The sequence below is a fragment of the Saccostrea cucullata genome, unplaced genomic scaffold, assembly GCF_032062105.1.
Source record: "Saccostrea cucullata isolate Sc308-1 unplaced genomic scaffold, CSIRO_AGI_Scuc_v1 ctg2249, whole genome shotgun sequence".
NCBI classification, from domain to species: Eukaryota; Metazoa; Mollusca; class Bivalvia; order Ostreida; family Ostreidae; genus Saccostrea; species Saccostrea cuccullata.
The window spans coordinates 106,752-119,120 of record NW_026940607.1 but is presented as its reverse complement, the minus strand read 5'-3'; the positions used below and the strand labels follow the sequence as shown (position 1 = coordinate 119,120).

Here is a 12,369-nt window from a genome sequence, read left to right as displayed (position 1 = left end):
GAAAATTGTCTCTAAAATGTGTTAATATTTCATGGGTAAGTTGAAACATTGACAGATAACGATTCTATTAGAAAATGATCACATCTTTTGAAATGCAATTGGTAAATTTAACTTCCTACGTTATATTGACTTTTAAAAAACCTTGCATTGGTATCACAGATAACAAACGTCCCACCAGGTACAAATTTCAATGCTGTCTGCACAAATAACCTGGAATTTATGCAATGAAAATTACATCAGATTTTAGATACATTGAGTTAAAATAATACTACATACACATAAAGATGATCGTCATTGCGCAAAAAGACAAAACACTAAATGATTAAAGTAAAATAGAAAGAGACCCAAGTTTCTAAGGTACCCATGCCGACTAACAAACATTATTAAATTATCGGAAGGGACAATAAGTTTGTTCCGTCTGTTAAAACTCGAATTATATAATCAAGCGATGAGTATTTAAAATGTTTAGATTGTGTTGCATTTTAGAAAAACTCGAATTATATAATCAAGCGATGAGTATTTAAAATGTTTAGATTGTGTTGCATTTTAAAAATGACTGATAAAAACGATCAAGTTATTGAAGTCAGTGAATTTGTAAAAGGCGTCAACTCCTTCACAATACACAACCAGTGCATTATGATAACAATAAGGGACAAACTTTTAATAATAGTGGGGAAAATCATGATGCAAATCAAAATGACAAAACTCGTAGCATAAGTAACGCTTATCTGGCAATCTTTTGTAGAAAAAAAATTAGATCAGTTAGAGATGAAGGTAATTCCCACAAATTTTGGAGTCTTATCTTTATATTAATGCATAAAATGAACATTTAAAGGATAAGTTTTATTCCATATTTTCATCAGTAGTTTGTACAGTGTATTCCTTTTTTCTAAACTGTAATTTCAGTGCATTTCCTGAGAGTTTTCATTTAAGGGTTTGTGCCTCTTTACATCCAATAATCATGCTTAAGAATAGGGAAAGCTGCCTTTTCAATTTTAAATAGTTAATTACATTTTCGTAACTGTATCAATTTCTTACACATTTTCTAACTAAATAAACACATCACCTATAAAACCCTTAGAAAAAAATGCATCCTAATTTCAAAATGTAATTTTGATGAAACATAGAGATAGAGAACAGTATTCAAGATCAAAAGTCCATTAAACAATACAAAATATGAGCAGAGTAAACTGGGACATCCAAAAACATCAGAGGTAGGATTAGATGCCATGGAGGAGAGAGCATCCCGTTCCGACCTGTGAAATCCGCCATGTGCTCGTCATGATCCTGAAGTCACGAAAAACAATGACGTCAATTTTTTAGTATTTAAATAAAGGACTATCAATTAGAATGAAATACGTCGGTCAGCACTTGACTCAATGATAAATAGTATATGCTGACAATGTCATTGTATCGACCATAGAACTTACAAAATGATGACTTTAAATCCGAATTTCCTTGTTTCATCAACTTGTTTGTCAAAAAATATATTTTGAATTGTATTTCCTTGTGTATTTAATATATTTAACATGTTGATGGATATTATATCTGAGGACAGATTAACATTTTTATAGCTGAGGAGAGGTTATTTATTCTAGGGGAGTATGTGATGGGTACTAACTTCGCCCCATTATTAGCAGACCTATTTCTGCATTTCTATAAAGTAAAAATTTGTCCAAAATCTTGTACTTGAATCGAAAAAAAAATTGCTGTGGCCTTCAACTCGACATTTAGCTTTGAAGTAAAACTTGAATCCGGTATGTTGTTCAGTCCGATGTAATATTTTAGTCCCTGAATTTTCTTTCTAATTTCCGTTTAAGGTATTACATGTATAACAAGCACTACTAGAGAATGGAATAATACTGCATATTTTCTCATGAAGACACTTTGAATGTTTTGATTCCAAGTTTTTATTAAATTTTGTCCAAGCGTATTTGAAAAATGAAGCATTTTCAAACCATACCCTCCTGTGTAGAAACAGTGAAGGGGCTGTTATACTATAACAAAAATTTTAATTACTTAATTTCACTTTAATACAAAGGTTTCACTGTGAATCACAGGCCTTTGGATCGCTTAAAAAAATTTGTGTGTGTAAAAAAAAATAAAGGTACTGAACTCTTACACTGGGTACCTAATTTCGCTAATAAATTTTTTTTATTCCAATGCTCTAAAATTCTACTTTCTATTCAAATCTATTCATAGATAAACATTCTTCATTGCTACCAAAGTTCATTCCGAAATTCCATATATTTCTTGAGATATTCTGAAATCAATTTCAAAAATGACCTTCTTTCTTTTACTCGACATTAGCTTGGGCCCCTGGTCATTCACATGTAAACCAGTGGCGTAGCTAGCTTTTATTTGATTGTATTCAAAAAAGGCAAGGGGTCTGGGGGCCGCCTTAAGGCCCCCAGCGGGTCCAGGGCAGCGCCCTGGTGGGGCCCAGGGGGCGAAGCCCCCGGAAGCTCCTGGATTTTAGGAGATTTGACTGACAAAAACTACCTTAAAAATGGCCTTCTTATGAGCAGTTATTTCAATACATATGAACAAAAATTGAGGAATTATCGAGCATTATGTAGACAGCGGATAAAATTCCAACTACAGTGGACCCTCATTTATCCGGACGCTTTAGTTCCCAGTCAATTTGTCCGGATATGTGAAGCATCCGGATATCTGAATCACCAGTTAAACAAGACAGAATAACATTTTAAAATTTTGTTCCGATGAAAAATCGTCCGGATACTGAAGCATCCGGATATCTGGCGTCCGGATATCTGAAGGTCCACTGTACTATCAAAAATATACCGTAACGAATAAGGGCTATACCTTCCCAACCTGTGACGGAGTAATGGTGTAGTCCGGGAGGCTGTTAACCCCTGCTTGAATGGTATAGCCCATTTAATATATTAAAAACGCTGTACACTCCAAAGTAAGGAGTCTGAACGAAGCAAACGAATAGAGAAGGTAAACTCTTAAAGTCATTGCAAATGATATTGAAATCAAGTTTTGAGTAAGATGAAATACTGCAAGAGGAAAGATATATTTTTATGTGTTAATTTGAAATACAGAGTGTACCTATAAAGAACTATTAGGTAAAAGGATACTATACATTTATTAATGTTGAATTTTAGTTGATTCATTGTATTTTAATTATGGTTCTCGAACAACATAAAAGTCATAAAAACATATGTTTTATTGATTCTCATTTCTTCTTTGGATTCAAAAACGTTAAACGGAATTCAAATTTTATAAACGCTGAAATGATTAAAATTTATTGAAATGTCCGAGTCTCAAATTGAAATCTTATTAAGCATGAATTGTATACAATGGCAATACGTGAATAATTAACTGGTTTACTGGTTAAAGGAGTGGAAAATATTTTTGTGACATTCAGAAAGTTATACCGTAAAATGGTATCTTAATATTTTATTATGTATACAGAGTCATTTATAACAAGAAAAAGCAGAAGGGTGACTTGCAGAAGTTTACAGTGTATCTAATATAAATTCTTCTTTTAGAATGCATCAGAAGTAGATGATATGTTCGTGTGCATAACTAAAAGAATTTCCATTTACGACTTTTTGCCGCCGCAAAATCATTCAAAATGGCATCGATCTCAATGGGTACATCTCGGTGGATGTGAAGTAAGGCGAGAGATGATAACCGTTCCTGGTTTATAGTTGAACTTAAATATGTCTTCACGCGCTTCAGAACGCTGAACGATCGCTCGACAGTTGCAGTTGCAACAGGCATGGTTAAAAGGACCATGAGAATGGCAGATATCGATGGATAAAGAGTGGAATTCGTATTATCTAGAACTTCGACAATTGAGCTTGGAACAACTGCATGCATCTGCCATTTCACCTTCCAGCGCTCAACTTCAGCTCGAAATGTCTCCACATTCCCAACAACGTCGGTTTTGAATGTATCGAAAATGGACAGCACTTTTTCGTTGGTAAGACCCTGGATTTTTGAGGGGAGAAGAAAAAATGCCTGAAACCGTTGCTCAGCCCCTAAAAGCCTGTCCTCTAGCTGCTGCACGAGGTGATCAATAAAAACGTAGAACAGAACCTTTCTCCAGTATTCGGAGGGTGTAACAGCAGGAATATTGGCTCTGTTCTGTTGTCGACCGGCTCGTCGGGGCATCGTGGGCTCTACATCAAATTGATCAGCTAAAGACACTGATTCTTCGAAAAGGGCGTCCCACACCTGCTGATCATTTCTAGCATCATTAAGCTGTGTCAGAACAATACGACACTCTTCGATAGCGGAAAGCATATCGCATTTTGGATCCTGTAAGAAGAATGATAAATGAACAACCAGGCGTAAGATGTGCTCACAAGCAACTAGACCTACAATAAAATCAAATCGTAGAATGGAGGACAGATATATAGCTGCTTTGTCGTCGTGTTGTGTGACAAGATGCTCCAGAGTATGGACAACAACAGGGAACGCTGTTTTAAAAGTAGTTAGAGCGTCAGACCGGCTTATCCACCTGGTCTCACAGAGAGACTTCAATTTAGTTTTCCTGTCCATCGCCTCTTTGACGTCTTCGTCATCCTGCAACTCGTCGAAGAATGCTTCTAGCCGCTTTGCCGAGTAGTGAAAGGCAAATGCACACTCCTGCACAACAGACATCATAGTTCGTATAATGGGCTCTTAGCAGGAGTCTACAACGGCCAAATTCAGACAATGGGCTTTACAGTGGACATATAGAGCATCAGGGGCCGAGCGTCGTACAATTGCCTGAACGCCATTGTGTTTGCCGGACATGTTGCTTGCCCCATCATAGCCCTGAGCACGGAGTTTTTCTAATGATAGACCATGGGTTTGCATAAAGTCGAGGAGAATTTCAGCAATGTAGGCACCTGTTGTGTGTTTTGCATGCAAAAAGCCCAGAAATATTTCTTTTATTTCTGCATTATTTTCGGCATGGACATAGCGAATACAAACAGAAAACTGAACTTTTGTGGATCTATCTTGTGTCTCATCAGCAAGAATAGCGAAGAAAGGAGCTTTTTGATAACAGTCTTTTAGCTTTTTCAGTATTTGATCAGCACAGATTTTAATTATTTCATTTTGTACATCGGGAGAAGTGTATTTTACGCCTGTCGAGAATGCAAGATGGTCAGAAAGAATAGGGTCATTTTTGGCAAGATTTTCTAGAATTGCAATAAAATTGCTTCGATCCTCTGTATGACCACGCAATGGTATGTTTTGACGACCACAAAGAATAATCACTTCAATTATTTTGGACAAAATGTGTCTGTTTTTAGCTAAGTTTTCTCGGTGTACTGAGGATAAAGAGGATGCTATCGATGGTGATTCAGAGTCGACAATTTTCATGAAATCATCCCCCATTCCAGTATAATCGTGGTGTTTTGACTTTTCAAGAAGGTGTCGCTTAATTAATTGGGATATGTTAGACCAGTTTGTTACAGGAGATGAAAAACTGAATGATATACTTCCTTTTTCCTTTGGGCCAAATAACACACAATACGCGCAAAAGAGAGAATCAGTGCTCTCAGAATAACGCAGCCAAGGATAATCTTTCAACCATGCTGCCTGCAATTTTCTTTTGGATCCAGAAATTATTCTATATTGAAAAAAAAATTAAATTTTTGATTCTGTATTTTTTGAATATTTGGAAAAGTTAAAAATTCGATTTTTTATATTACACTGTAATTGAATTTTTTTTCAATGCAAGTACTGATGCAAAGTTTTAAATATTTTAAAAACATTTTTTATTTCTCCAGACAGGGGCGATGTAGGGGTTGGGAAGGGAGGTTATTTTGTATTTCACTGGTGAAATAAAGTTGTATAATATTAACATAGTAACATGACTGTTTTATAAAGACAACGTAACCCTGCACCACCACCCCCTCCCTTTCCAACACACACCTTCATCCGACAAAAATTAAATATTTGTAAATTATAGTATTTATATCGACACTTTTTGATATTTAATTTATATTACAATTAGAAAAGTAATGTGTTTATTGTTGTTGTTTGTTTTCTTTTGTTTGATTTGTTGTTTGTTCCTTTATTATTATTAAAAACTGACCTCGACGGAAACTGGAAATCAAACATTTTGTCCCATTTTCCAGTTAGCAGTGAACGTTTTACTTCTGTGTTCGACAGGTCTGCTTTATTTAACTTTGCGATGTCTGGGTATTCTGGTCCATGCGAATTCTCCTTCTTTTCAGAAATGGTCGCGGATACACTGGCACTGGACTGACTTTTTTCCTAAGATGTTTTCTCGGGATTCGTATTTGAAAATTTCAAAAATGACTTGATATTGCTTTGAATCGACATTATGAAATTTGTCCTTGAATTTTTAAGAACATTATATGATACAAGAAATACACAAGACCTATATAAAACTGAAATTCGCACGGTTAAATGTAGGGATAAAATAAATCCGAAATGCAATATGAAAAAATAAATACAAAGAAATTAAAAAAAAAAACACAAAGGCATTAATCTTGCTTATTCCATAATTTATTTGATAAATTTATATTAAATTATGAAATTATGAAAATCATTTTTTTTTTTTTTGGCAAAAATCCGTGTATTCATTTGCGTTGCTGCGTATAGGGCGCTACGCCACTGTAAACAGACGGTGTTTGAAGTGCGGCGAAGACTTGCGTAGTATTTACAAAATCTTTCAACAATTTAAATTTGATTTCTTACTCCAGATTTTATCGTTAAGTCCGTAATAATATTCCTTCCGCGAAAAATTAATTTGAAAACGTCTGCATTAACAACTACCGCCATGTTGATTATGAATGTAAATGCAGTAATGGTAGAACGAATTTTTCCCGGAATGCATTATATACCTTTCGATTTTCAAAACAAATAGACCGCTAAATTGTTGTTTGTGACTTAGTTACACCATATGATCAAATTAAAGAAAAACCTTGTAAAGCTTGAATGCAAATGAGCAAATATTCATTGAGTTTAGAATAAATTCCGGGAAAAATTGGCCCCGTCGTTCTCGCCTTACTATTAGTGAAGGCCCAAGCTGATGTCGAGTAAAAAAAATAAGGTCAATTTGGGAATTGATTTCAGAATATCTCGAGAAGTATTAGGAATTACGGAATGAACTTTGGTAGCAATGAAGTTTGTTTATATTTGAATAGATATGGATAGAAATTAAAATTGTAAAGCATTTGATTCAAAGGAATTTTATTGGCAATGTAGGTATCCCATGAAAAGAGTTCCATACCTTTATTTTTTTTCAACACCTCAATTTTTTTTTCTAAGCAATTTAAAGGCCTGTGCTGTGAATGTACAAAAATGTCATAGGTGATTAATAAAAAAAACAATTTATTATTAGAAATTATCATTTATTAATATTATTTCTGGTTTACTGACCTTATTCAATGGTAAGCATGCATTTCATACAACTTCATTTTTAATTTTTTTTTTTAAATCCCAGTATGCTTTGGGCTACAATTAACATCAACAGAAATTGACTCTAATGATTACTTTCCATAAAGAAATACATAAAATATTTTTCACCATGGTATTTTGAAATTATTAAGCATTTATTACCCCTACCCCCTATATCATTGTTCAATTAGCAGAGACAGGTATGTAACTTATCATCTTAAACACTCTAACTTTTGTAAGATTATAGTTATTTTTTGATACCATTTTAATAGGCATGCAAAAATGAGTCTCATGGCCTATTTTACAAGGACCTTGACCTTTTAACCTTGAAAAAAAATGTAAGATTTACTTAATAACAACAAAATACATTGTATATATTTTAATAAAATTAGAATTAGATCATCTAACCAAAACATTTTCACTACAATAATTCCCACTGATTGATACAAACATCTGTGTTTATACTTTTACAAATTTGAGCCTCATTCAACATCCTTGCAGTCCAAATACATGTATACCTGCTGTACTAGGTCAAAAACATCTCACCTTGAACTTCTAGAATCCTGGAGTAAACATTTTTACAATACAATCAGTATACAATTATTAACTTTTGATGAGGTCTTCTCATGAGTATACTGACCTGGTCAGGTATTTGTTGACCGAGGCCAAACACCGAGGGTAATCAATAACCTTACCAGATCCATATACTAACAAGTATACCAAATTCAAAAATCAATAACTGTTTTATCAAATCAGGAGTTTTACAACATTTTTGAAACTATAATCCATGTCTTCAACACATATAAACACTTATAATGTAAATTTTAGTGTAAACAATGAATACGTAAAGCGGCACTGTGACACACAATGAGGAAAATTGACAAATGTAGAATTTTTGCATGCTCCAGTTAAATGTTGTTTACAAGTTTGAGCTAAAAATAAAAGTGGCGTGACCTTGACAAACACAAAAGCAACGAAACAGTAGATAAAACCTTTGTTTTTCCGGCACTTATATCATGCATTGTCATACCTTAGCTATTTCTCTATTTTAACACTAATCTAGCATAAATGTACATGGTTTTGTTCATCTAACACAATTAAAAATCACAACTAGAAAAAAACTGCCCTAATTTGGGGATGATTTCCTCAAGGGCTTTCTTGACGTTTGTAACACGTGGTTGACCTTCACGATTTTTACACGAAAATATGTTCCTTAGCGCATCCTCTCCATCGCGTTCAAATATTTTCTTCAAATGACCCAGATTTAGTCCAGACCCGGCCACCTTTTCTGCGATACTTATTTTAAGGATTCCTTTATCACCAAGCAAATGCAAAGATGAAACGTTCTTTGCTTTTTCTCTGTTGAACTTTATTTGATTGATAACAGCAGCTGGTGGGAAACTGTGAATACACATTTTGGTAGCATCAAATCTTGTGTGGGGAAATCAGCTTTCCTACATGTAGGACCTTCACATCCTCCATAGCATTTTGGGCATCATATGTGGTGTTTAAGACTGTCATGGCCAAATCTTTTTGCTTGTACGACTGGGAAGTGAAGGCCTTGAATATACTGGGACTGTCTATACATCCTATTACACAGTCTAGAAATTCTGCCTCGCATTTTATGTTCATCATTGCATTCATTAATACCGGAAAATCAAATTTTCGTCCATTGTGGGCAATCAAATACACACTAGGATATCTCTTTAGCCATTAGCAGAATTTATCAATGGAAGAATAAAGGTCTTTTGTATGAACCTGTTGACCATGGACAGTCATTGTCCCACTATTGTTGACAATTATCCCGGTTATCTGCTGTGCAGTGGAAGCAATTGGAAACTTTGGGTAAACTTAAGCAGAAAACTCCGACACCGACCCCACGACTGATGCAGCAATTTGTGTGATATGTGGATATTTCCCTCCACGCACTGAAATATACAAATGTTTCTTAGTTGTTAAATACTGATTAACATATTAACATGTACTAGTAGTTATCTTCTTGCTGCAATTTATAATTTACCCAAGTCAGTTGTCTCCAAGTCAAAAACAATGAAGGTAGTATTTTCCCCTGCAGGCACAAATTTGAAGTGTTCTTGAGGCACTGCTTCTGGTAAGTGCTCGACATCAGCATCAACAGTAAGCCCAATACCTGCATAAGATTAGTAAAAATAATTTTCAAAAACTAAAATCTTACGCAAAGCATAATATTCCATGATTAAATATAAAGTTACAAGACTGATATTTGTTTTAAATTCTACAATTTCATAAAAATAAGAATAAAAGTAGAATATTTATTTAAAATAAAAAAAAAATACCTGACTGATATGAAGCTCCCTCCAATGCTTCATTAGCACCTTGGGTGACCGCTCGCTCTTGTTTAAGCATCAAACGTCGTCTCTTGGTTGAGGGCAAACAGGACTTTTCTTTTTCTGTGCCTCATCGTCTGCTCAGCATAAGCTGTGGTATAATTCCCAGGAGATAGACCAGCCTCCTTGTGAACCTACATATTCATGAATATTATTTTAATATATAAATATCCTTTTTGAATAGTGACAAAATAAATTATTTTATTCACAATTGACAAAATTTTAGTATGAATTATAACAAACTGTTTGAAACAACAAAGTAAATTTCAATAATACAATTATAAATTAGTAAAAGTGTTATACAAAAGTGAACACAAACAGAAATGCATTAAGTATGCACTTGCAAAGAACTAAGGTGAAAGATCATTCTTCCTGTCATTCAAGATTCTGTGGGTTTAAATGGAAACCAGAGGGGAAAAAAATATGTCATTGTATTCATAATTCATTTATATTTTGGGTTTTATCTTTTTAGCTGAATGTTCATTGATATTAATATTTTACAGTTTGTTTTCTATTTAATTAGTTTTTTTTATATTGGTAATACAGTGTACATGTAAGTAGATAATGCAATAAAACTAACCAAATAAATAATAAAAAAAACAACAAAAACATTTTAAATTCATATAAAAGAATTATAAATGCAATGAAATAATTTTTTTAATACCTGTGTGATGTACTTTCTTCCCTCATTAATGAAAGCTACTGTTGCTGCTACTCGAAAATCAGTTTCCATAATGTAATGATTTGGGAGCCCGTAGTGTAACCTCACGGTTAGCGTGTTCACATTGTTGGCTACAACCTAAATCTGCTAATTGTTCGGCATTGTTCACGATTGGCTCAAATATTTTTTCAAGCTGAGATCGATGACTGTCATCTTTGAGGGAAGCCTTATATGGTAGGCTTCGGTGAATACACTTTTCCTCTGGCTTCCGTTTGAATCCACAGAATATTGAATGACAAGAAGAATGATGCCCAAATTGATGTGGAATGATAGCTCTCTCGTTTTCTTCCATACCTGTTTTGTCACCTTGGTTCTTTGCAAATGCATACTTAATACATTTCTGTATGTGTTGAATAACACTCTTTTCACTTTTTTTCAAGGAGTACAAATTCTTTCCAATGTTTTTGACAATGTGATTTCTATCGTACCGTTTTTTCAATGTCATATTTAAGTCTGACTTAATATGAGAGAGCATGGTGGTATCTCCATCTCCTTCAATGATCTCTATAGGTGTCCCTTCATCTGAGAGTTCCTTGACTCCTTGCACACCACTTTTGCACTCCATTAGTTTTCCGCTCCCAATATGATTACGAACACATCTGTGTTTTCGAACCGGCATTCTGGGTCTATTTCTCCTCCACCAGTTGCAAGTGCCACAGGATCTGTGGCACACTACAGACTTTATCACCTTTCTTCCATATTTAGCCTTACTCATGAAGAAAGTGTGTGCTGAAAAATAAATAAAAGTATTAAAAAAATAATCTTACTTTATTTTAATGTATATCCAACAATCATGCATAAAATTTGTTGATTTAGATACATAAAGAATGCAATGCCAAATCATATACATGTACATCATTCAGAGGAGCAATTATGTATTTGAGAGGATAAAAGATATGCTTCAGTTAAAAAATTCTATAGAGTAACACTCTAAATAATATAACCGTTCACGGTAGCTCAGTCGGTAGAGCGCTCGCTCCGTGATGGGGAGGTCGTGAGTTCGCATCTCGGCCGCGACCGACCTAGTCGTTAAAATAGGTAGCAATTGTTCCTTCACCATGCGCTCGGCACTTTGAAGTGAAAGTTGAGGGTCCTTCGGATGAGACCTTAAAAACCGAGACCCCGTGTCAGCGGCAGGCGATGGCACGATAAAGATCCCTCACTGCTCAATGGCCCTAAGTGCCGAGTAAAGGTCAAAATTTGAAGCCCTTCACCGGCATAAGGTGACGTCTCCAGATGAGTGAAAAATTCTCGAGAGGGACGTTAAACAATATACAATCAATCAATCTAAATAATATATATTAATCTTAGTATATCAATATATAGGATTACCAATGCTACCAAAATAAATTCAGGTCTTACAAGTTAGACTGTCAAATCCACTTTTGTGCCATGCCGTGTCAGCAGCTGCTGACATTCCCCGTCGTGTCTTACAAGGATAACTGAGCTTCACAACTTTCTTGCCTTTAAGGTCTTCAATCCCTAATAGGAACAACTTCAATGAAATTGAAAACATAACAGATGATATGTAGGCATCGAATACTCAGTTTATTGAGACACACTTCCCATTTATTACTCTGAGTATGTTTAGTGGGATGTGTCCTAATTCATGACCTTGAATTTGGTAAGAGTTATCTCCTCTTATTTTAAGTAATAAAAAAAAATAAATTAAAAAGAACTTTAGCTAGTAAAAAAATTGTTTTCAATCATCATTCTATTTTTAATATTTCAATGCATCTTTCCACCGCAAGATTTATTGATATTCAAATTATTTGAATTTTTATTTTGAAAAAAAAAACGCTTTTCCCCATAGACTTCAATGTAATCTTTGTTAATTTACTACTGCTTTATTAATTAACTTTTTGAAAATTTCTCGTGGGCAATCCT

General features: G+C 34.4%; 2 protein-coding genes across 2 annotated transcripts; both read right to left on the bottom strand.

Moving 5' to 3' along the window:
- Nucleotides 1-3,555: 3,555 nt before the first annotated feature.
- LOC134255697 (zinc finger MYM-type protein 1-like) lies at nt 3,556-4,641 on the bottom strand. Its single transcript, XM_062738213.1, has one exon. The coding sequence runs from the start codon at nt 4,639-4,641 to the stop codon at nt 3,556-3,558; it is 1,086 nt and encodes a 361-aa protein (XP_062594197.1).
- An 18-nt stretch (nt 4,642-4,659) lies between these two features.
- LOC134255696 (zinc finger MYM-type protein 1-like) lies at nt 4,660-5,361 on the bottom strand. The gene has a single exon (XM_062738212.1). It carries the CDS (start codon nt 5,359-5,361, stop codon nt 4,660-4,662), a length of 702 nt encoding a protein of 233 aa, XP_062594196.1.
- Between the last annotated feature and the right edge of the window lie 7,008 nt (nt 5,362-12,369).